Source organism: Mytilus californianus, unplaced genomic scaffold (assembly GCF_021869535.1).
Source record: "Mytilus californianus isolate M0D057914Y unplaced genomic scaffold, xbMytCali1.0.p SCAF_1, whole genome shotgun sequence".
NCBI classification, from domain to species: domain Eukaryota; kingdom Metazoa; phylum Mollusca; class Bivalvia; order Mytilida; family Mytilidae; genus Mytilus; species Mytilus californianus.
In genome coordinates this window covers 11,197,772-11,225,593 of record NW_026262581.1, presented here as the reverse complement: position 1 = coordinate 11,225,593, position 27,822 = coordinate 11,197,772, and the positions used below count along the sequence as shown (strand labels likewise).

General features: G+C 33.3%; 1 protein-coding gene across 1 annotated transcript; it reads left to right on the top strand.

Moving 5' to 3' along the window:
- Window positions 1-27,822, top strand: LOC127698634 (histidine ammonia-lyase-like). Its single transcript, XM_052202233.1, has 22 exons — window positions 1-263; window positions 4,437-4,503; window positions 4,616-4,646; window positions 6,098-6,172; window positions 8,926-8,998; window positions 9,963-10,029; window positions 10,896-10,933; window positions 11,321-11,446; window positions 12,775-12,914; window positions 14,561-14,608; window positions 15,644-15,695; window positions 16,111-16,206; window positions 16,619-16,714; window positions 17,095-17,153; window positions 18,437-18,517; window positions 19,530-19,595; window positions 20,559-20,637; window positions 21,287-21,373; window positions 23,783-23,917; window positions 24,461-24,569; window positions 27,051-27,120; window positions 27,542-27,822. Exons 1-22 carry the CDS (start codon window positions 32-34, stop codon window positions 27,686-27,688), a joined length of 1,974 nt encoding a protein of 657 aa, XP_052058193.1. The 5' UTR covers window positions 1-31; the 3' UTR covers window positions 27,689-27,822.

Sequence of the window (27,822 nt, the reverse complement as noted above, 5' to 3'; positions counted from 1 at the left end):
TCTTATCGGATAAAGATAGAACTTCAAAATAATGAAACTATCTGCTCGAGTGAGAGGAGATTGGTTTGCTGTACCATGCAAAGGGGCCGAGAGTGTAAAATGGCTGGGAGAGGAGACATTAAGGAGATACTACAAAGCCAAGAGTTCCTCGGGTCATGCTATAGAAAAAGTATTCGAAGTGAGAAAAGCCAAAGGAGGGGCAATTTTAGATCAAGATGACGCCATTAAACATGTACTGGATGACAATGATTTTGTTACTGTGGGTCAGTGTCTTAATTAATGATAATAATGATAATTATAATAATGATGATGAATATCATAATGATAAAACTACTTATAGTAATGATTACAGCATATTTTATTGCTTCGCAAAGAAACATCTTGTCTAATCTAATACGAAATCATAACTACGAATATTGAAATTACGAGAAGCATTAAAAAATACAGCAAACTACATTTGATTTGTTGTATAATTAGTAAGCCTCAAAAAATGTAAGTGGACTAAGGAGTAACCTCGTTGTCAATTTTGTTGCGCGTACATGTGCCCGCCCATTTTCAATTCTCCGAAAATTAGTAATTAACAGTCAATATTGTGACTTGGTATGCAGGTTCAAACATGCATCTCTACCACCTGAGGTTACATTATCTATAGGTTGATCAGTTCCTGAACACCGTGAAGTCTTTAGTCAACAGCATGCATCTCTACCACCCGAGGTTACATTATCTATAGGTTGATCAGTTCCTGAACACCGTGAAGTCTTCAGTCATCAGCATGCATCTCTACCACCCGAGGTTACATTATCTATAGGTTGATCAGTTCCTGAACACCGTGAAGTCTTTAGTCATCAGCATGCATCTCTACCACCTGAGGTTACATTATCTATAGGTTGATCAGTTCCTGAACACCGTGAAGTCTTCAGTCAACAGCATGCATCTCTACCACCCGAGGTTACATTATCTATAGGTTGATCAGTTCCTGAACACCGTGAAGTCTTCAGTCATCAGCATGCATCTCTACCACCCGAGGTTACATTATCTATAGGTTGATCAGTTCCTGAACACCGTGAAGTCTTCAGTCAACAGCATGCATCTCTACCACCCGAGGTTACATTATCTATAGATTGATCAGTTCCTGAACACCGTGAAGTCTTTAGTCATCAGCATGCATCTCTACCACCTGAGGTTACATTATCTATAGGTTGATCAGTTCCTGAACACCGTGAAGTCTTTAGTCATCAGCATGCATCTCTACCACCCGAGGTTACATTATCTATAGATTGATCAGTTCCTGAACACCGTGAAGTCTTTAGTCATCAGCATGCATCTCTACCACCCGAGGTTACATTATCTATAGGTTGATCAGTTCCTGAACACCGTGAAGTCTTCAGTCATCAGCATGCATCTCTACCACCCGAGGTTACATTATCTATAGATTGATCAGTTCCTGAACACCGTGAAGTCTTCAGTCATCAGCATGCATCTCTACCACCCGAGGTTACATTATCTATAGGTTGATCAGTTCCTGAACACCGTGAAGTCTTTAGTCATCAGCATGCATCTCTACCACCTGAGGTTTCATTATCTATAGGTTGATCAGTTCCTGAACACCGTGAAGTCTTTAGTCATCAGCATGCATCTCTACCACCCGAGGTTACATTATCTATAGATTGATCAGTTCCTGAACACCGTGAAGTCTTTAGTCATCAGCATGCATCTCTACCACCCGAGGTTACATTATCTATAGGTTGATCAGTTCCTGAACACCGTGAAGTCTTCAGTCATCAGCATGCATCTCTACCACCCGAGGTTACATTATCTATAGATTGATCAGTTCCTGAACACCGTGAAGTCTTTAGTCATCAGCATGCATTTCTACCACCCGAGGTTACATTATCTATAGGTTGATCAGTTCCTGAACACCGTGAAGTCTTCAGTCATCGAATTGTATAAGACAAAACCATTTACGGACTCATATTTCACATTCTTTTGTCTTTGATTAACTTTTACATTCGATTTCAGATTTTGAACTTAAGAGATGGACCTTTCAAACCTTTTTTATATGATTTTTACAGTATTTTTTAATGTAGTTTTGTTTCACAACTTTCCCATGTTACGACTCTGCCTCATCGAGAAACCCTGCCACATTCATTGAGTGCCTGTCCCAAGTCAGGAGCCTATAGTCAAGTGACTGTCGCTGGTTGCCGTTTGTCACTGTTATTGTTATCCGTTTTCCTTTTTCCGTTTTAAAATGTTATTTGTTTATATCAGACAGTTGGTTCTCTTTTAAATTGTTTCACAGTTTGTTATATCGGAACCTTATATAGTTGATGAGTTTTGTTCGGCCGAACGGTGACCTATAACAGTTCACACCTATGTCATTTTGTCCATAGGGATAGCTGTCTCATTGAACATCATATCACGTTTCTTAATTTTTATATGTCACTTTAATAAAGCCAGTATCTGTTTGGTTCGACAACTTCAAACCCAAAGTAGGTCACTATGACGCAATTGATTTGTGTGATATGAATTTTAATTTAGATATAAAGAAGATGTGGGTATTCGCCAATAAGACAACAACTCACCGACACAAATAACCAAAAGATATCAAGAGGCATACCGTCTTCAATAACAGACAGTTGTATTTACAAAATGTCAAGCTCTAAATCGTCTTATAAAGTTGTGAATAAATTACTAGCAAATAGAAACTATCAAAGCCTGTGATAAGCTATATGCACCCGAGTAAAAAGTATTATTTCTTATGCAGCAAAAATACTGCAATTGCTGATTGGTTAAATACCACGATGCAAATAACACCCCACCCTTGTTCACCCCGGGATAAATAAAATTTTGCCAAAAAATTAAAAAACAAAAAATTTGCCAAAATAAAGAAAAAAAATAAAATGTAAAAAAAAATTAAAAAAAATAGATAAATAAAATGTCAAAAAAAAAAACAATATATAAAAAATAAATAAATTTGAGGACAAACATTTGTAAATTTTTTTTTTTTTTTAAATTTAAAAAACAATTTTTTTTTTCTGAATTTCCCAAAAATAAAAAAAAAAAGGACTTGACAATACGCAGCAACATCAACGTTGAAAAAATGTTACACTGGAAATTTTTCATTAGCATTTTTCAATTTTACATCCCGGTTTAAAAATGATTATTAAATTGGTTGCAATGAATTATATTGATTTCCCAGTGAAATAAAAACCGATAATTTCACATGTGAAATAAACGTGGTTATTTCACTCCTCTGACGTCATACAACAATAGGCGTTGTCAAGACGTCGATAATGTCGGATCAAAACAAATTGTGAATGCGTAGAAAAAGATATAGTTCCTTACGTTTTCTACTTTAATTTCATAAAAAAGCCATTTGCCAATGTAATAAAAAGAATAACCAATCAAAGAATTCAAATATCGAAAAATATTCAACTCGTGACCGAACAACACTGATAATTAACTCATGCGCTACGCGCATTCGTGAATTAATGTGTTGTTCGGTCACTCGTTGAATATTTTTCTCTATTTGAATTCTTCGATTAGTTATTCTATAAGTAAAGGAATTGTTCATAAGAAATAAATTCGTTATTTTGGTGTAATCAGGGGTGTACGGAATTTTACACCGTTGTTGAAAATAAACGTATTTACTATTTTGGTATTTAGCTATATTTTGCCTCCGAATGACCTTAGATCTACTCCGAATCACCTTTTGACGTCAGGCAACAATCACTTTTTAATTGTGACGTCAAATGTTTTGAATTATGATGTCAAAGTTTACGGGAACCTGTGTGATTTTACGTAATGGCGGACAAATTTGCATACAAGTGTAAATACGTCTATTCATACACCTATTCGACTGCGCCTCAGGGTGTATGAATTTTCAACAACGGTGTAAAATTCTGTACACCCCTGATTACACCAAGATAACTAATAATATTCCCTGAGCTAAACGTCGCGTGTTTTTTACACGTATGTCTGAAGTTTAATTGGTTTTGGTAAATAATAGTCATCAAATACATTGTTTTCTCTTGGAATATGGAATAACATACTGTCTTTTGTTTAGGTAAATATGTAGTTTAGCTGAATGCTCAAAAACTGATATTCACTTCGGCCACTGACCTCAATGAATACCAGTTTTTAAAGGCAAAAAAACCCACATATTTACCTCATCAAAAGACAGAAATTGTATAATATTATTCCGAATAAGAAATGCTTACAGTTAAAGAAAGCTCGACGCCTGAGGTCAGAGCAATCTCGGACTAACCGAAGGCAAGCTCAAGTACTTTTCATGCTGATATAAAATCATGCTATCATACACTCTAATATTGGTGACTGTAACTTCATAGAACACATTAAAAGGTTTTTAATGCAATGACATTGTAGATTCAAACTATAGATTTTTCTTATATCTGATTTCCACTATGTTTTTTTAGTTCTGGACAGTGATATGTCCAGTCCAGTGACAGGTCCAGCAGAACCTGTGTACGTTGAAGAAAAAATGTATCCTTCATTATGAATAAACAAAATCTGCAATATAAATTGGTTTAAAAAGATTTTTTCTAAGTTGCAATATCAAAATATCAACGAGAGAATTCTCCTTAACACATTCAAGACCAGAAGCCAGCGTGGAGACAGCGAGAGAGGTGAGTCTTTTTATATATATATCTAATGTTATCATCTTCATTTCGAACATTTAACAGCATTTCATTTCTTACCCCATGCATATGCATAGAATTATGTTTATTAAAAAGATTTAAGCATTTTGTAAATTCTCTGCAGTTCCGCCCTTTTGACATTTCTCGTGTAGTCTTCTTGCATGGGTATCCTTTTCCATTATTTGAATTTTATAACCATTAAACTTATTAGGAGCATTAGCTTTCAGATTGACTATCATTACGTTAGGTACTTTTTGGGGAAACTCTGAAATAATTGCGTGGTAGTATTTGGCAAGAACTAAAAGTATGCTGTATTTAATGCTTACCTGCCAAACAATAGGTTTATATTTTCCAATTAATGGGAAATTTATTAAATATTCTTTCTGAGAATCGTTAAGCTGATTTAACTCATATTTGACTGGAAGATTCCGGGTAAGGTACTATTTCAATGATTTAGTGCCCATTGGTAACCAATATGGCCTGCAGAGGGGATTAAGTTTAAAACGAGATAGTATATTCTTGCTAATATATACTTATTTTTAGAACCAATTACCACCCTAAGAACAGTTTCACCATAATTAAATGTTTTTTGTGAGCTTGTCACCGAATACTGTTAATGTGAAGTTGATTTGCCTAAAAGTATTGCCACTATAAATAAACTTAGTTTTTCATTATACATTATTTTACAGCTAAGGGAATTTCGTTTACAGAGACAACTTCAAACATGCGGTGTATATACATATACAGCAGGAAAAAAACTGGAGAACTTTGTAACATTGGAAGCTTAAGATTATTCGATTCCAAAGGGTGGTTAATGGTTAAACGTCAAGCGGGTTACCTTCCAACCATATTCAAGTAGAGAACATGTTAATGTGATATGTACATGCATCTTGCTTTGTACTAAATTCACACGTTTAGATGGATTTCGTATGTGCCATCTAACTAGGTAACAGTCCATAGGATATATATCGTTCGTGAACTGAATTTTTGACGGGGAAGCAGAAAATACCAGTTTGATGTCATAGATACTGACCTATTGTTATTACTTTAAAGCCAATTGCAAAATCCATGTGGTACTGTTGATCCCTTAGTTGCTACTTGATCAAATTACACTGCTTGTACACGAATCTTTTTGTTAAAAAAATGTGCATAGACTTTTATTATCAAATCCGATTAAAAAATACCAACACCACAAGAAAGTTCTATTCGAAGTTCTTGTCAAAACTTTAATGCAACAATGGCAATCAATATTGTTCTAATTTGAGATGGGGCTCCGCTTTATAATGTACTATAAATACAAGAGAATAATAACACATACGCTATCGTCATTGCAGGCACAGGCAGGTCTTTCATATTTTAATACACTATAGGTACTGAATGAAACACTTAATCAAATGAACTTTCACTCTTAGCTAAACCTTTTTTGTTTGTTTTTGTAGTATTTATCTTTGGATGGTAACAGCTTGTCACTGGATGACTTGGTCAGACTTGGAAAAGGACATTACTTAATAAAGGTGACTTTTCATAATGATATTTACATCTAGATCATCGTAGATATAAGAAGATGTGGTATGAGTGCCAATGAGACAACTCTCCATCCAAGTCAAAATTTATAAAAGTAAACCATTATAGGTCACAGTACGGTCTTCAACACGGAGCCTTGGCTCACACCGAACAGTAAGCTATAAAGGGCCCCAAAAAATTACTAGTGTAAAACTATTCAAACGGGAAAACCAACGGTCTAATCTATATAAAAAACGAGAAACGAGAAACACTTATGAACCACATCAACAAACGACAACTACTGAACATCAGATTCCTGACTTAGGACAGGTGCAAACAAATGCAGCGGGTTTAAACGTTTTAATGGTACCAAACCTTCACCCTTTTTCTGAAACAATAGTGTAACATCACAACATAGAAAGACACACTATAAAATATCAACTGAAATAGCTTAACTCAATCAAAGGACATATTAACACCATTGAACATACACTGAACAAATAAATTTGACCTATGACACAATGTAAATACAAAATAAATAAACTAAGGGAAGAATAATAAAAGTAACATATTATATAGGTAAGAAATGTTAAACAATTAAAGAAAAACAATATGCTCGAACAAAAATACCATCCATTTGCAATAACTTTAAACACAGGTAAATGAAAATAATTTTGTTGTTAGGTATACGTGTACAGTACCAATAGAGAAAGGAAATATTTTTACAAAATAAATAATTTAGAATACAAAATAAATAAACTAAGGGAAGAATAATAAAAGTAACATGTTATATAGGTAAGAAATGTTAAACAATAAAAGAAAAACAATATGATCGAACAAAAATACCATCCATATGCAATAACTTTAAACACAGGTAAATGAAAATAATTTTGTTGTTAGGTATACGTGTACAGTACCAATAGAGAAAGGAAATACTTTTACAAAATAAATATTTTTTGATGTTCATAGTACGAAGTAAAAATTTATAGTTATACCAAACACTTATCAAAGCTGGTATATAGACCAGATATAACCCTGAATAACATTAAATAACAAAAAAGCAATACAATTAGTATCAACAGGTCAAATAAACAAGAAAGTACGATTTGAGAGTACTCGCAGTTACTGACAGCTAGTTAAAAGCCAAAACAGTTAATAATAAAAAATCATGCATCAGAGACTAAAATCAACTAAAACACATCCCAGGGATTTAGTATTTTAACGTCATGGACAGTCAAAGAAGACATGACTAGTACAATGCCAAAAATAAATGTATCGACAGACAGTAGGATAGTTAGGAGTTTAACCTCTTTATAGATCTAAACGAACGTGGGTGTGTCTTTATACATCCCACTTGAAAAAAATACAAATTTAGTTATGTTTTAATTTGCTGATGACAAAATCGAAATTAGTGCCAATGTAAACTATATTCAAAGATCTAATTACAACATTGGTAAGATAACCTTTACTAATGAGCCTGTTTAAAGGTTCGATGAGTTTACACGGATCACATAGTGATTTCCACGCTTTAAGTACAATATTACCGTAAAATTTAGGATGTGAAATACCGTTTTTAATCAGTTTTCTACAAGTACAGCCAAATTTACTAATCAAATCTTTGTATCTATGAAAGAACTTCGTAAAAGTTTTACGTAATTTATGGTAACGAAATCCTTGATTTAATAATTTACCAGTGATGCATTGATTACGTTCGTTAAAATCTATGACATCACTATACACACGGGCATAACGAACGAGTTGGGATATATATACACCGTATGATGGAGCCAAAGGAACATCGCCGTCTAAAAAAGGAAATTTAACAATAGGGAATGAAAAATCGTCTCTTTTGTCGTAAATTTTCGTATGGAGTTTTCCTTTAGAGATTGAAATGTCCAAATCCAGAAAAGGACAACTACTGCTGTTTATGTTAGATTTAGTTAAAGTAAGTTCTATTGGGTAAATTTCGGTAGTATATTTAGAGAATTCTGGATTATTTAACGAAAAAATATCATCTAGATAACGGAAGGTATTGTTGAATGTATCAACCAAATGTAACAATGACGTGTCTTTACTGAGTTTGGTCATAAACTGAGATTCATAGCAATACAGGAATAAATCTGCTATTAAAGGGGCGCAGTTAGTGCCCATAGGAATACCTACTACCTGTCGATACATTCTATCGCCGAAACGTACATATACGAGAAAATTTAAAGCTTCAATCATATCTTCACATTTCCAGTAAGTGTATCTAGCATACTTTCCTTTTTCGTTACAGAAAAAGGCTTTAAACGAGTTACAGCAAATAAATTTGTAATGAGATTTTTCAAAAGACCATTTAATTAAATATGAAAACTTTTCCTTGATAAGATTGTGTGGAAGTGTAGTATAGAGAGTAGAAAAATCATAACTGTCAACAGAATTAAAAGGACCACCAAAAGCATATATTTTATCTAAAACCTCTAAAGAATTTTTAACACTCCAAAAAAAATTAATACCATTATTTACATGTGCTTGTTTTGATTTCTAGAATTAATGACCAGAAACACAATATTCGTTCAATATCGGTTATATCGGTAATATCGGTAATATCGGTAATATCGGTAATATACAAGATATTGATATATGACTGAATTTTTAATTAGTTTTCTAGTAGTATGTATTCTAATTTAAGCAGTGTAGTCAGTATGGTGACCAGTTTTGCATACACGCAATATATGGCATATAGGGCTCATTTTAACCCTGTTTTAACATGTAATTGTAGATGACAGTTGATGCAGAACAGAAAGTTCAGAAAGCCAGAGATCTCTTAGAAGATATTGTGGATAAAAACAAACGTAAGATTATTTTTAATTATTAATTATTTCATTAATTTTTGATTAATTGATGAATTGACGTTTGCTTAACGACCAGTGGCAAATATATCATGTTCCTTCAGGACAATAACAAATTGACCTAATTGATAGGTTCTTAAAAGTCGGTCAACCGAAATGAAAAACGTTCTGTAGTGTGCAGAGAGCATGAAATCAATTTAACGTCCCAATTCCAATTGGACGTTACTGCGTATTTATACATCCCGCAGATCCAAACGAACACCCCTCTTTAGTGTGGGTTTGTATTGCCGGATCTGAGAAGACCAGGTGGCCATTCACCCATTAGAGTAATTAAATTTCGACCAAATCTAGAAAACTCGGGATATCAATGGAAAATGGATACTTTTGATATTTACTGTTCGTTGCTATTTGGCGTTTTGACTACGTTATTTAGATATAAGAAGATGTGGTATGAGTGCCAATGAGACAACTCTCCATCCAAGTCAAAATTTATAAAAGTAAACCATTATAGGTCACAGTACGGTCTTCAACACGGAGCCTTGGCTCACACCGAACAGCAAGCTATAAAGGGCCCCAAAAAATTACTAGTGTAAAACCATTCAAACGGGAAAACCAACGGTCTAATCTATATAAAAAACGAGAAACGAGAAACACTTATGAACCACATCAACAAACGACAACTACTGAACATCAGATTCCTGTTGTTTGTCTGTTTGTCTGTTTGTCTGTTTGTCTCCGACTTATGGTTTATGATTGACTCCTTGGTGTCTTCTGCCTGCCTATTTTTACATTTTGCTGTGCTTTTACAAAAAATGATTCAAGTTAGGATTAAGGCTGTGTGCCTCAGTCATTTTAAAATGAGATAAAGATAGAAGGTCTGGTATTCTACTAGAAACACTAATTAATAAAAACACTCCATTGCTACGACAACTCATTTGTTTTTATATATAATGTACTTTTGTTTCAGTTGTATATGGAATCACAACAGGATTCGGCAAGTTCGCCCGGGTTAATGTAGAGAAAGATAAGTTAAAGTAAGATATTACTAAGTTCATCAGGGTTGATTAGAGAAAAATAGAAGTTAATGTAAGATGTTGCTAAGTTCGACAGGTTAATGTTGAGAAAGATAAGTTACTAGTAATGTAAAATATTACTAAGCTTGCCAGTGTTAAAGTAGTGGAAGGCAAGTCGATAAGATATTAATAAGTTCGACATGGTTCAGAAGGGAAAGATAAATTATTGCCGTAAGATAATACTAAGTTGGTCAGGATTAAGGGGTGTAACACCACTTATTCGGGCCCGTTCAGAAGGATCACATCGGAAAGTAGGTGTAAATAGTTCCTATACGCATAGGTACAATGTATAACTTTGAAAGCATGTATAATATTTTGGTTATTTTGGTAACAAATAAAAGCCGAAACACTGGTGATCTTTGTAGAACAATTTTTGAGTGATAATTTTGAAAAGAAAAAAAAAATTGCATGAAATTTGAAAAGCCTGGTATATTTTGCCTATATCTTAGAACTGAAGTGCCTGTTTTGTTATTTCCTAAGTTCCAGGATTTAATTAAAGGTATGTTGATTTTTTCAGCACATGACAATGCTGTATAGAAAAATGTTCAACTTTCATCAAAACTGTCTCCAAAACTTATGCATAGCGTTGAATTACGATTTTATTCATTTATAAGAATGTTTAAATTATATCATTCAGAATCCCTTTAAATTCTAAAAGATTGTATTTACTTTTGGTGAATTAACTTAAATTCGCGTATCAATTCTGTTTGTTTTTAGGTTTTTTTTTGTATCATTACCTCTTTTGTGGATATTCTTTTTGCGTATCTCCCCATTTAATTGCATGACAGTAAACATTTTACACTGCTACTTTTGTCTTTCATTTGCAGTGAGCTACAGGAAAACTTGATTAGATCGCATGCAGCAGGTAAGTCAGTTAAAAAAATACATATAACAAATTGTTGCTACAGATTTCCGCTCGCACAACACGTGTTTTTGGACTAACTTTCGTCATTTACGCTCGAAATCCAAAAATATAAAATGTAGTAATGCATCAGAGCCAAAAATAGCCAAAGTCACCCAAGACCAACTTTGCTCGAATGAGTCCCGACCAGTTTTAAAACAGTCGGTTCATAATTTTATGAAGTTCAAATAATGAAAATAATAACAATAACAGAAGATTTACATCAGCACCTGAATCAAATGATAAATAGTAAACAAAAACTGATCTGTTATTACAAAGTTACAAACACTGGATGTGCAAGAAGCTACTTAGTAAATTTGTCTTATTTGATATGTCTGTTTTTGTTTGCAGGAGTTGGACCACCGCTGTCGCCAGAGAGGACAAGGATGTTATTGGCCCTTAGGATTAATGTTTTAACCAAAGGATACAGTGGAATCTCGATGGCAAATCTTAAAAAATATATTAAGGCGTTTAATGGTAATATCTTTTTGCGGTCAAATTGTTATAATAAGAGGCTTACATGAGCAAATATAACCACTACAATGTAAATAGCGTTAAGTACGGTGACCTATAGTTAACTGCTATGTCATTTGGTCTCTGGTGTAGAGTTGTCTCATTGGCAATCATACCCTGACATCTTCTTTTTTTTATATTAAGTATTCACTAGAGTCTTGCACGAACAGCGAGAAATTGTCGTTCACCATATAGCTAATAGCTTTGTCTGACGTGTAATTACAACGAACTTTTCAGTAAATTATTTTCCAAACTGAGCGTACATTGTAAAACAAAGTTCTTTTAAACTTGAGACGAAACGAGTTAGTTGGTAAAATGATAGGTTGTTCTATGCTTCAAATCCCAAAATAACTTGTACGACGAGAATAAATTAAACTGCCAATTCAAAGATAAAAAGAGGTTCGACAAAGATGGGGGCTGGAAATTTTATTTGCCACTGGAAAAATCGAGAGTGTTGGTTAGTGGCATTAATTTTAACATGCAACATATAAAACTGGCATAAAAACCAATACTTTGTTACATCGCAAACTACCTTACGATATGTCTTTAAGGTCATTTAATGGTTCTTGAAAATTATTTTCTATCTACCTCCACATCCAATCCAGGAGATCGTCTTTATTTGTTGATCTGTATAGTACCGAGACAAAGTCAAGACATCAAAATCTGTATCTGTAAAATTTAGTTTTGCAATGATGCAGTAAATTTTGGGACATAATGTAAAAACTACATCTTATAGATCAATTTGTTGAATTATAACCTTTTCGGACTTTTGAGATTGCAGTATGTCACTAAGAAAACCAGATGCATAGGGATGGCAAGAACGCCATCTCCTGCTGGAAAATACAATTTTCGTGATTTTTTAAGGTTTATGGGTCGTACTTTCATGAAAAGTTTGTCATCCGTAACGAAACGCCAAAAAGTCTGTACAACTGCTGGATTTCGGAATGATGAAAAAACATGGATAACGGGCCTATATATATTTTGCGGCCACAGAGTGGAGGTGGCATAATGATAAACATGAAATATATCACCCTTGTTATAAACGTTTTTGAAAGGTTCTACTTAAAATTAATGCTAAAGTGTGACGAGAAAAGTATAGCACTTGCTTTGTAGACCAACAGAGGAGAACTTTTATTTGATTGCATCTTGACCTACATATATGGTATGTTGTTTTTCAATATAATTCATTGTTTTTAGGTATTTAAAAATATCCGACGATGGATAATATTATGTGTATTAGTATTTTTTAAAATTTTCTTTTACTGAATATTTGTTACATTTTTTAAACCTAGCATCCTGTTTACCGTGGATACCAGAAAAAGGAACAGTTGGTGCCAGTGGAGATTTGGCACCACTATCGCATCTAGCACTGGGAATGATGGGGGAGGGTAAAATGTGGAGTCCTAAAAGTGGATGGGCTGATGCAAAATATGTAAGTTCTCTTTTTGCCTAATAAATAGTGGAGATAAAAACTCTTGTTTCATTATTGTTACTACTTTAGATATCATATAAATATTGGTATCTGATGTTCTCTTGAGTCATCTGCTTTGTAAGAAATCACCTTATTTGCCTTATACAAACATTGCCACATGTTCTTTAGGTGAAAGATCGTTATTGTCATTTGTTTAACATATAATAAATGCGTATGTTATCATAGTTCTTCATGTAGGTGTAAAGGACACCATCCAGCATCTGCTCTCAGATAAGACCCGCTAAATGTTGGTAAAATTCCCACAAGACATTGTCCTTGTATATAGGACACGAAGAGGTCTTGTGCAGGTGATTGGACTCAATTTTAATGTCTGTTTTATTTATAGAACTTCGATGACATGGTAACTAACCTTTTAGTATATAGCCTTGATATCAGCTACCAAAAGGCAACTTTTAATATATACGGAAATTTTTTATAAGCAGTAGGTAAAAACACATAAATTATAAGGGAATTTGTGGTATACCTAAGTTAATAAGTCAATATGAATGACAAAATAGATTAGAAAGTTGAGAAAAAAAAACATATTGGTGCCAACAAACGATCTTTGACAACACCCAGTTGTCTATGCAGAATATATCTTTTTGAATGATAACTGATAGTTAAATTAACATCTAAAATTTTTTATATTTTATATTTTGATATATATATGTTAACACATACGTTTTTTTTCTTCATTACTCTCTTTTATAATTTATGTGTGATATATGCTTTGTCGATCTCCATACACTCATTATAACAGTGGTGCATGTTCCTTATAAGACCCTTTTTTCTGACAATAATCTATTCTATGTCTGACAATAATCTATTTTATGTCTGAAAATAATCTATTCTAGGTCTAAAATATAAGTTACTCTCTTATTATTGTTATTTATAATAATCATCAAAGTTAAACTAAAAGATAAAAATCCTAGAATTTGTTATGTCTAGCACGAGCCTTCACCAGGTTACGTCAGTTACTAACTTTTCAAATGTCAAGAACCACCAACTAACTCATAAATTATTATTTTTTGAAAATAACAACAAACAAATCAGAAGCCTGTAATTCAGTGATTGTCGTTTGTTGCTGTATATCCTATTTTTCGTTTATTGTTTTAAAAAACAATCTTTTTCATTTGAATTGTTTTACATTTGTTATTTCGGGGCCTTTGTATGGGTTCTGCTCATTGTTGAAGGCCGTCTTGTGACATATAGTTGTTAGCTTCTATGTCATATGGTCTCTGGTGGAGAGTGGTCTCATTGGCAATCATACACCGCATCTTCTTATTTTAATACAAAAAAAAAGAAGAAAAAAAAACAACAAAGATAAGCAAATGCCCTAGCAAATCTTCCCAAATCCGACATGTGTAAGTTTTTGCCTATAGAGATTGGATCCTTAGTTTTATTAAAGTTATGATTTCATAAACCGTAGATTTTAGATAGAAATGTACAAATTGTGTAAGTGCTGAATATTGACTACATGACTGATCATATATCCGGGTTCTACAAATAAACAGCAGTGGTATCAGCCCAGTGTCTTTAAAATGGTTTAATATCAGCTATGCTTAGATATGATTACATTCAAAACAGTATAACATAACTATTTGTAGGTTTTAGAGTTCAACAATTTAGAGCCAATAAAGCTTGGACCTAAAGAGGTAAAACCTTTATTTCATACTTATGCAGTTAGTCTATTAATTAGTCACGATAATTGAATCATTCTTTATAACTCAAATAGACAGAAAAATATACAAAAAAAGAAAACGATAAACTAACATAAATGAATTTCACGCTCCATTTTTATAGCGGATGACCTTGAGGGCACTCCGGTGTTATGTTGCCGCAGACATTTCTACCCACGTGACTTGCGTTTTTGACTGATAACCGAACGTATTTCGTATAAATACGCGGATATGATCGAGTGCAAAATAACATTCCTTATCGCCTGTTATAAATTCATTTCTTCAATGAATACTCATGAAAATATTTTTTAAGAACATAAATAAATAATATGAAAATGTTTTGTCGTGAGAAATATATATATATATATATAAGTAAAAAAATCATTAATATCTATGCACACGTACCGAAAAATTTTGCGGATGATTATCTCTTATCGCTTGTTATATATTAATTTCATCAATACATATTAGTTAGCGGGAGAAATATGAATGCCTACTCAAATCAAAACTATTAGAAAAATGAATTATTACAGAAGAGTGTCCACCATGCACTTGCACTGCACTATCATTAGAATAGTAGAATAAAATGATGGTATAAATGGATGAAAATTTGCCGGTAGAGTTATTAAGATGATCTTCTATATATATAACTCATTGTACAAATCTTAATAAAATATATAACAACAAACCAGATTATACTGATAACAAATGATTGTCCCATGATTATATCACTACAATATAATAATTATTACGGTGAGGTTGAGTTCTCTGTCATTTATTCATCATCCACACAGGAACTTGTCTCCGAAAAAAAAATCTATGTACCTAAACCTAACTTTCAGGTATAGAGATATTTTATTTTTTCTGAGACAAGTCCCTGTGACTATCCACCAGAACTTGCGGTCATCCGATGTTCAGTACTTCAGTACTTTAATTATAAATGCTAATATACAGCTATCCCTGTATAAGTTTTAAAACTATCCTGTTTTATCAAATGCATATTTTCCCTAGGGACTGGCTCTTATTAATGGAACTCAGCTGATAGCAGCCCTCGGGGCGGAAGGTAAGGAGACATTTAAGATGCGTTATTATTAAAAGCGTGCTTAAAGATTAGACGCTTGATTGATTGTTTCTTGTTTAACACCCAGTTACAATTATGTTATGCATATTCACTATTCTGGACCAGCAACTATTAACAATAGTTATATTCTGCAAGGTGAGATGGCAGAGAAGAAGGGCGGAAATTTGAATGCCACTGGAAAACAATGGTTTGGTGGATAGGGAAAGACATTTTTCCTTGCAACTGGCACCTTTGTACCAAAGATCAAATGAAATTTACTTGAAATGTTTGTAGATATACAGCAGAAATTCAGACTGATGAAACAATTTAATATACATATATCTGTAAAAAATTGAACTAGGTTATTCCAATATTTTCTCCAACACAGTTTCATTTAAAACGTATATTTGATATTTAGCTGTAGAACGTGCCGAGTCAATAGCAAGACAAGCTGATGTAGTAGCTGCCTTTACCTTAGATGTTCTGAAAGGGACCACCAGAGCTTTCGACAGTAGTAAGTATAGATTCAATATCATGCATCATTGCACGATTTTAGTTATACAAAAATCGTAGAAAATCGAATCCCCAAAAATGTACAACAACCAACAAACTCATGAAATTAAAAAAAAATGTCTTATAAACAGCAATCTGATTAAAATTCATATCTTGTGTTTATGCTTTGTTTACACAGAATATGTATTTCAATCAGATGAATAAACTGTCAATTATATAATGTTACTTCAAATATTTTAAGAGCAAATTATATGTTCTTTTTGCATGTTTAGTCAACATAAATTAGTAATTAATATTTTATTTTAGAATGTATATTTCATCCTATGTTTGATAATTCATTATACAGTGTATGTTTTATTAGTCCATATATAATATATAGACCTTACTATAGAACGAATCCTCATATTTTAAAGATATTCAGAGTATACGACCCCACAAAGGTCAGATAAATGTGGCCAGTAGATTGAGATCTCTATTGCATTCGGATACACATCCTTCAGAAATAGCAGGTAACATAAATTTTTAACTAATTACTTTTCATATAACTCGATATAGAATCAAGTTCAACTTGATATATTATTTAAAAGTTGTAAGCGTAGTGCATATCAATTGGGATATACTTCATTGTAAAAAGCTGTTGTTATTCTCGTTGTCTAGTGATTTCATTGATCAGTTAGGGGTATCTTCCTGGTGTGCTACTGCAGTGAATTATTGTTGGTTTTATATTGAGTAATAAGTAAACATATTTATTGATATATGTGCACTTAATTTCTTTCAAGGTTTTTTTTTCGAATTTAGACAATACAAGTTTAGAAATCTTCAGCTGAATACAAATTAATATCGATCAATTTTATTAAATACGTATTTCTTTGTTACTTTTACTTTGTAGAAAGTCATCGATTTTGTGATAGAGTACAAGATGCTTATACATTAAGGTGTTGTCCTCAGGTAAGAATACCTTCCCCGTTCAATACATATCATTGTAGTTCACATTTTTTGCAGCATTGCATTTTCTTTTTTTTATCTCCGCCTATGAAAGTATAGGAGAATATGTTTGACGGTCTGTTCAGCGTTCGTTCGTCCACCACGTATCGGGTTAACATTTTGGTTAAGGTAGCTTACCATGAATTTGCGGTAACATCAACCTGAAACACATTACAAAAAAGGGGCAACGATGAGTTTGTTTGTACCTATTAGCAGGTTTTCAGCCAATCAGATAAAAATATAGATCCTGTGTCAACCCTTCGCTAACAAGTATCTAACATCACTCCTTTATACTGTTCTGGTAATGATCAAATCAACCAAAGAAATGCCTCAAAATGTTTGAAGGTGTGTATCATTACAACAAAACCAGAGTATCCTGAAAGGTCTTTAAAAACAATTATAATGTAGTAGGAAGGCTGGAGCGTTGTCAGATCCTAATAAGCGAAGCGTTGATACATAATCTGTATTTTCATCGGATTGGTGCTCTGATTTTTGTTAGTGTAAAATATCAGCTGCAAGTTACACTATTAAGCTTCTGGTGGAGTGAGGGGAGCCAACGAGTCAAACGCTTCATGTGTCAAGCAACTGATATTTTACATTGTCAATATGATGAAAATCTGACAATCAATTAATCGGATTGAATTTACGTGTATTTCATTATAGAAACAATAGTTTTCTTCTTTTTTTTATCAGCTAATCAGAAGTCGACTTGAGAAATTTGGGTCAAACTTATCAACATCGGGTCAAACATTATGACGCCGGTTATAAGTCCGTGTCACAGTTTTAAGGCTGGGTCAAGCATACTGTCGTCACAAAGCCGTGATTTGCAATTTTTTTAATGATACAAAAACAGGGAAGACCGATTATAATACCACAAAAAAAAATCTGATATTTTTAAAACCTTATTCTCTAGATTTTTTATTCGAATGACAAGGTGATATTTTGTAGGTCCATGGTATTGTTAATGACACAATAGATTTTGTGAATGACACGGGGATATTTTGTAGGTCCATGGAATTGTTAATAACACTATAGATTTTGTGAATGACAAGGGGATATTTTGTAGGTCCATGGTATTGTAAATGACACAATAGATTTTGTGAATGATCGACATGACGATATTTTGTAGGTCCATGGAATTGTTAATGACACTATAGATTTTGTGAATGACAAGGGGATATTTTGTAGGTCCATGGTATTGTAAATGACACAATAGATTTTGTGAATGACATGGGGATATTTTGTAGGTCCATGGAATTGTTAATGACACTATAGATTTTGTGAAAGGAATTTTAACCACAGAAGTTAATAGTGCAACAGATAACCCTGTATCCTTTTTACATTGACATATATACAATATACTGGTAAATATACCAATGTATCATAATGTAAGTACCTTTTCTTGGCCTTTATCTTTTAAATTTTAGTGATCATGAGTATGAAGCACGCTTGTTCAGGTATGCATTTAATATAATATGTGTATATAGCTTAATAATTCGGAAATGATTTGCATATCTACAAATATATGAATGTGATTGGTCCGTTAGAATTATTTCCCCCTTGATTTACACTTTGATAGTCCATGTTGCCGAATCTACTTTAGTAACCCATGTAATCACTATATAAATAAAAAGATGTGGTATCAGTGCCAATGAGACAACTCTCCATCCAAGTCACAATGTATAAAAAGTTAACAATTATTGGGCAATGTACGGCCTTCAACACGGAGCCCTTGCTCACACCGAACAGCAAGATATAAAGGGCCCCAAAATGACTAGTGTAAAACAATTCAAACAGGAAAACCAACGGTCTAATCTATATAAAAAACGAGAAACGAGAAACACCTATTAACCACACCAACAAACGACAACCACTGAATAACAGGCTCCTGACTTAGGACAGGTGCATAAAAATGCAGCGGGTATAAACGTTTTAACAGGCGCCAACCTTCACCCTAACCTGAGACAGTAGTGTAACATTACAACATAAAAAGACACACTATGTCTATTTCATTGTGATATATCCATGCACGATACGCATGACAGGAATCCTGTGGTACCAAGAAAGTTGAAATTGAAAGAAAAAAATAACAAATATTTTGGTTAAGAATTATAAGGATTTTCAGAGGGTTATTGATTTGAAGTTAAGCTGCTGTCTCGTACACTTTTCATTACATGTTTAGTTTGTGAGTTAATCGCTCCATAACCTCTAGAAAAAATGTTTAATCCTATATTCTTGATGATCCTCCAGCAACTTTCAAAACAACTTCTACTTATGATTATTCTATACCAAGTAGTTTAACTTCAAACAAGAATTAAGTTTATCCTTAACAAGTTCAAGATGGTATTTGCAGACAGGATGGAAATTATATCTGGAGGAAATTTCCATGGAGAATATCCGGCAAAGGTATAGTGGGAAATGATTTCAAACACAATTTGAGTATAACTGTTACATAGGCTGATTACCGGCATTTTGTTATATGTAGTACAACTAATTTTATACTGCTATACATTTTTTTTTGTTTTTCTTCCCGTTTATAGAGCGAGAAATTAAATCATTACATTTACTTACATGCTGACTATAAAGAATTTGGCTTAGTATGCTGTTTGGTATGTGGCTATTGGTATTTTGAAGGACTAAATTACTTTTTTCTAGAGAGGTTATCATATATGACTAAAAGGAGTAAAACACTGGGGTACACATCAATAAAACAAAAACTCAACGACAAAAAAAGACATCTTGAGGTAAACGTCTTCAACAAAAGACAAGTGTTTTTACATTTTGTCATGCTCATAATTGCTTCAAATTTACAGAGCCATCAAAGTTCTGCTTTCAATACCTAGCCCATAAAAAGTAATGAAAAATAGGATATAACAAAAGACAACCTTTGACGAAGTTATTTGTCTTTTTACAGGCATATGAATACCCGTATGTTTTATTAGATATTTGCAGTCCTCTTTCCTTTTCATCTCGATTTAAGGACTTTTCAATTTATATCTCAAATATAAAGATGTTATTATATAATCAATTATAAATAACAAAATATTGTTTATTTGATACTCTACGCTCACCCTTACAAAAATCTTATATTGTAATTGTAGTTAATACAAAAAAAGAAAAACGGCAGTCTGGAATGTCAATTTTTGTCTTTGGAACTTTTTAGAAATAAGAAAAAACGAATTTCCTTGACAAAATAACTCAATGGACTTATTTACCATGTACCATTTTTTCATGTAGGCCAAAGAATTGAGTACACAATTAACAAAAATGGCGAGTGTGTACATGCTGAAAAGACAACTATTTTCCTCATTACCACGTTTCGTATATGTTACTTTTCTGCTTTCCGACTTCTTTATTCTTGCTTTACAGGCTTTAGACTATTTAGCTATAGGTGTGCATGAATTAGCCAATATGAGCGAAAGAAGAATAGAAAGACTTGTCAATCCAGGTATAATTTTGTATTCACCAAGAACTCTCAAGCTAAAAGTGTCGAAAAATTAACAGACTAAAAAATGGCATATCTTATTAACAAAAAGAGGCCTACGGAAATAATGATCTATAATATAATAATTGGAAGTAAAACTAATGTTGACATAAACATACTATATTTTTGCTAAATACTAATGACAAAATATAATACTAAATGAGTGCACAGGGGCTTCTATGGAACATAAAATGACAACATAATGCCAGAAAAAAGAAATACTAATAGTTTCCTGATAGGAATCAGTTACTGTTAAGATATGACTAAAATGAAACAATAAATCCGAAAAATTATACCCACAAAATAACCTAAATAAAACAGCATTGGACAAATAAAAACATAACAAAATAATCAAAAAGAACAATAAAAACAAACAATAACGCACCACAACGTTTTCAGTGAAAATAAAATTGATCTAAGACAAAAACAAAATATGAGAAAAGGGCAAATGGAATAAGGCGTTGAACTTCATGTTTCCTGTCTTTTTCTTCACCTTTTACCTATAAGTTTCCCATATTTTGTTTATTAAAAGATACATTTTAACGTCCGTTTCTATGTATTCACACTACATATAAGAATTTTTGTAAATATTTATTTTCAATATTCTGATTAGCTTACAGTGAGCTTCCAGCTTTCCTTACACCTGAAGGAGGTCTCAATTCCGGATTTATGATTGCACATTGCACTGCAGCTGCTTTAGGTAATACTATACTGCTACATGAAAGGTAATGACAGAGTACTTTAAAAACTCAGTCACAGCAACATTAGGATTTTCATGCAGTGTAAAATCACCTTATTGTTGCACAAAAGGAAAATGGAATTATTAGCATTTAGATACAAAAACGAATGAATATATTGCTACTGTTCCAGTAAACCGCTTGTTGGCTGGTTTCTTCTGAGTTATATTAAGTGCTCCTTTTTTTAGAATGACGACAGATATTACTAATAACTGACTATTTTAAGTCTTGGCAGTATCATTTGATTAAATATTTCCGCCTGACAAGTTTATTTAAGTCTTAAATTGACAAGATGTTAGGAATGAGAAATATCATGTAATCAAATAATCTCGTACGACATGATTTATTCTTGTCCGAAATGACCGTTAATCGTTTTCGAACGATTACTAGATTTTGTAGTCTTGCATTCCATTTTACGTTTAATCGGATTGAAAGGAGAACGTTTGATAAGGCCACTTATTGGCCCCTTGAATTCGAAAAACAAAAAGCCTGATTAATCTACCAAATAATATCCTTAATATTTTTGGCAAAACTACAGAACTCCCAAAATAGCCTAATTTGAGATCTTGTCATCGATATTTAGATATATGCCAAGACTTTATCACTAAATATTATGCTTAAAGATGCAGTTTACAATTTTTTTAGTTTGTGTAAAATTTATTTTTGGGAAAGTCATGTGATCATATCTATTTGTTCAAAAAACAATGTGTAAAATGGCCACTTAAGGTCAAATATGTCAAATCTGTCAATTTCAATATCAATATGTTTATATGGCGTCCATTCGCTGAACCAGTATAAATTAATGTTTAGGGACCAGCTGAAGCCCATCTTGGGGTGAGGGAATTCTCTTGCTGCATTGAAGACCCATTGGTGACTTGGGGCTGTTTTTTACTCTTTTGTCAGGTTGTTGACTCTTTGACACATTCCCCGTTTCCATTGTCTATTCTATTATGACATTATAATGACATCAAGAGTGACCTTTCTGCAATAAAGTGTCTATATTATATCAATCTGTTCATTTATCAAATAAATTAACTCAATTTTCAAAGACTTGAATACTATCACAATGTTTTGTAATATTAGAGACCAAACAACGGCTCTTATCATCCTTTGTTCTAAAGTCGCGATAAAAGGAGCGTGCATAATGGTTTGCACATAACTTTAACACTGTCAATATAATTTAGGTCAATAACAACTATGTAATAAGAAATTGATAACAAAATCATCAATGAGAATGACTGACCCATATCTTCTTCTGTATACTTTCTGGATGGGCGGCTGCTGCTGACAACATATTATGTAATCAAGGGTTTCATCACAATCATGTCCTAACGAATTTGTTCTGCTGGTCTATAACTTGACCGACATTGTTTTCTGGACTTGATACTTTGTACACTTTTCACTTTTGTCTTACCAGAGTAATGATACTTTTAATATTCGAGAAATCAGCATTTTTGCACATGTCTCACTTATTCAAGTATGCCTTCAGCGACCATCTTTCAACTTAACCATCTCCAAAATGAATAAGGATGGTAGTTCGAGGCTCTGTATACTCTTTGACGACTGTATTATGTCCTTCAAGAGTTCTGGGACTTAAACCTTCGAAAAATTGGCAATTTTAAAATGTCGCACTATAATTCATGAATTTCTTGAGTGAAATTCAATCTCATACAATATGGTCTTTATACTTTTTTTTAATGAATTTCACCTTTATCTTTCCAGAGTTATGGGACTTAAATTTTTACAAAAATAGTATTTATCCATTTGTCGCACACTTCCTCAAGTATCCCTTGAATGCCCAACTCTGAACTGTATAAAATTATAAAGGATGGAGGTATGAAGGTCTGTTTACTTAATTTGACTATTTCCACTTTTGTCCTTCCAGGGTTATATATGAGTTTTATATTAGAAAAATAAGCTATATTTCAAATGTCAATATTCAAGTATGCCTTGAGTGATATAAATCGAACTCTACCAAATTATATAGAATGGTGATTGGAGGGGATGTACACGCTTTGACGACGTTTTACCTTTTGTTGTTCCAGAGTTATAGAATTTTTATCGCAAAAAAACTAGAGAATTTTAAGTGCTTTCATTAATCCTTATGACGGTTTTTTGTGTTCATTCAATAACCTGTATTAAATTTGCATTCAATGTTTACTCCTATCTATTTGTAGGTCAGGCATAGCATGCACTCCAGACGCAGCTGTTCTTTTATATTATGGATAATATTTAAAAAACCTTCAAATCGTTAAAAACTTTCGAATGTTTTTAATAGATTAAATATTTTTTTACATTCAAAAGATAATTGTGAATAAATATGTCACTACATCGACCATTATATAAATATCATTTAAAATGTTTGTTTTTAGTCAGTGAAAATAAAGTTTTGTGCCATCCTGCATCAGTAGATTCCTTGACAACAAGTGCTGGAACAGAAGATCACGTGTCCATGGGTGGATTTTCGGCAAGAAAGTGTTTACGAGTGGTAGAACATGTTGAACAGGGTAAGAATATCACAGGCTTATGTAGACCTTAATGTTTATGTTTTTTTCTGGATTTTTTCAATATCTGTTAGTCATTTGTTTCATTCATTAATTGATATTGGTTATTCAATGTTATTTTTCGAAGTTCGGTACACATCTGTTCAATCAGTAAACAAACTCAAAACCATAACAAATAGCTAGTTATCTTAAATTGTACTTACTTATATCTCCATTACACAAGTTTACATCATTAAATCGCGACGTGCACAGTCTATGGAAAGTGCGAATCGAGAAAATGTTTCTTATGTGGACTAGCGAGATTTTCTTTAATAAACGAGATACATTGAGGAAAAAGTCGCAGACAAATGTTTACATTTGTAAGAATAAAAGAAGATTTTTTGGTGCATGTGATTTGTAAATCGTAAATTGTTTAATTTTTTTCATGGTTCAAGTGAAAAAAAAGACAATGCCTTTTCATGATTACACTATGCAAAAAATGTATATTTTGCAAACTATATCTTGAGATAAATACAACTTTCTTTAAATCGTGCTTTTGAATTTTAGTTATTGCTATTGAACTGTTATCAGCTTGCCAAGCTATGGAATTTCTGCGTCCTTTGAAATCTACACCACCATTAGAAGAGGTCTATAAATTAGTAAGGAGTGTAGTAGGGTACGTATACAGACATTTAGAACTGGCCTCTGGAAGAGTTGCACAAATTACACAAGATGAGTTATCTTAACAAAACAATCAACAAACATGATTTGCGTACGGAAAATATTGTAACTATTACAACAAAGTTTCTAAAGGTAAACTTTAAGTCTCGAAAGTTGTATTGACGCCATCTTGATTTAATTGATATTTATTGAATATCTTGGTCACCGCACGATAAATATAAATTACCAATTCTTTAAATATATATTAGTGTTTCGACGATAGATTAAAACTGGCGAGGAAAGGTAACACCCTGCCACCGAAAGCTTTATTATTTGTAAAGCCTAGGTGGTCGAGTGGTCTAACGCGTCGGATACAGTGCAGGCGATTTGGTGTCACGATATCTCAGTAGCATGAGTTCGAATCCCGGCGAGGGAAGAAAAAAAATTTGCGAAAGCAAATTTACAGATTTAACATTATTGGGCTGATGTTTAGACGAATTGTATATACAGAATGTACACAGCCATGTTTCACCATCACTGCTGGTGATCCGATGGATAAATCTGTTGTATAGTTGTTATTGGTTCAGACGTACTTATTAATATAATTATTTCTGTGACTGTATCTTGCATTAATTTGGAGGATCCTTTACAATAGATATTTCAGCTGATCTGTAACAATTCCATCTTCATGCCTTATATATCATGTACTGTATTACGACGCTAGATTAAAACTGACGAGGAAAGGTAACACCCGGCCACCGAAAGCTTTATTATTTGGGAAGCCTAGGTGGTCGAGTGGTCTAGCGCGTCGGATACAGTGCAGGCGATTTGGTGTCATGATATCTCAGTAGCATCGAATCCCGGCGAGGGAAGAACAAAAAATTTGCGAAAGCAAATTTACAGATCTAACATTGTTGGGCTGATGTTTAGACGAGTTGTATATAATTATAATATATATATATAAGTACGTCTGAACCAGTGACAACTCTACGACAGATTTTATCCATATTACCAGTGATAGTGATACAAGGTTGAAAACACATTCTGTATACATAGTTCGTCTAAATAACAGCCCAACAATGTTAGATCTGTAAATTTGCGGAAGAATATGTTTTGTTCTTCCCTAGCCGGGATTCGAACTCATGCTACTAAGATATCGTGGCACCAAATCGCCTTGCAGTATGCCCGACGCGCTAGACCACTCTACCACCTAGGCTCGACAAAAATCAAGCTTTCGGTGGCCGGGTGTTACCTTTCCTCGTCAGATTTTTATCTAGCCTCGAAACACAGTACATGATATATAAGGCATGAAGATGGAATATTACAGGTCAGCTGAATTATCTATCGTAGAGGATCTTACAAATTAATGTAGGATGCAGTCACAGAAATAATTATATTACAAGTACGTCTGAACCAGTGACAACTCTACGACATATTTTATCCATCGGATCACCAGTGATGTTGGTACAAGGTTGAAACATAGTTCGTCTAAATAACAGTCCAACAATGTTAGATCTGTCAATTTGCGGAAGAAAATGTTTTGTTCTTCCCTAGCCGGGATTCGAACTCATGCTACTGAGATATCGTGGCACCAAATCGCCTTGCAGTATACCCGACGCGCTGGACCACTCGACCACCTAGGCTCGACAACAATCAAGCTTTCGGTGGCCGGGTGTTACCTTTCTCGTCAGTTCTTATGTAGCGTCGTAACACAGTACATGATATATAAGGCATGAAGATGGAATATTACAGATCGGCTGAATTATCTATAGTAGAGAATCTTACAAATTAAAGTAGGATGCAGTCACAGAAATAATTATATTATAAGTACGTCTGAACCAGTGACAACTCTACTACGACAGATTTTATCCATCGGATCACCAGTGATGGTGATACAAGGTTGAAAACACTTTCTGTATACATAATTCGTCTAAATAACAGTCCAACAATGTTAGATCTGTAAATTTGCGGAAGAAATTTTTTTGTTCTGCCCTTGCTGGGATTCGAACTCATGCTACTGAAATATCGTGGCACCAAATCGCCTTGCACTATGCCCGACGCGCTAGACCACTCGACCACCGAGGCTCTACAAAAATCAAGCTTTCGGTGGCCGGTTGTTACCTTTCCTCGTCAGTTTTGATCTAGCCTCGAAACACAGTACATGGAAAATGCCACTTATAAAAAGTACCAATTCGAAGAAATAACCTTTATTTTCCTACCACGCCTACATATTTTGTATGTTTTATATTTATATTTTTAGCAACATATGTATTCATTAGAAGTTATGATGTGCGAATCGTGTAACTCTATTTTCTTATTCAAATGTAAAATGCCACTTATATAAAGAACCAATTCAAAGAAATAACCTTAATTTTCCTAACACGGCAACATATTTTGCAAACAGAGGGAAATTAGCTTTAACCAGATTATAAAAGATTACAGTACAGCAATATATGAATAAAAGAATTTGTCATTATTGTAATACCTTTTTTTTCAGCCCATGGACTAGAGACAGATACATGGCACCGGATATAGAAGCTGCGACCAAACTCTTACAAGAGGAGAAGGTAGATATTACCAAATATTTGGCATTTTTCGAAATGAAAGGTTTATAACTGCTTCATCTGCTTCACCCTGTCGACGCACTGGGTCTTGCATCTTTTGGAGTTCATTATATTCCCTCAGTATTTGTTTGTTTACTTGATTATTATCTTCTTAATTGATTTATGAGATTTGAACATGGGTAAACTACTGTTGCCATAATTTTTTACCATAATGGCAGCAAATAGGCAATGGTATTAGAAATAAGATGATGTCACAGTTTAAATGTTTTAACGTCCGAAAGTTATTTGTCCAAGTGACTATCTTTTAAAAACTTAAAATATAAAATTTGCCCGAATATTTTGTTATAATGAAAAAAACAAACATTAAGCAGTATATCTACTATATTAATTTTCTATACCAACATAAAATTATTGTTTCTTGTAGGTCTGGTATAAAGTAAAGCCTTTTATAGACAACTATCATTCACAACAACATGTCGAGACTCGTGTATTTTCCCCTACTTCCATTGGTCGCCCAGAAGGACCAGCCCCAAAGAGAAGGAAGACAACTAGTTTATCACGCCGGAACTGAACTGGTCATAAAAGCGGATGTCTTTGTTAAAATTAGTATTTTTAATACACATAAGTCTTATAATTTGACACCTGTGTTATTAATTTTGTTATTACATGTAAATAAAGTTGGGAATTAGATATATAACCGTGAAA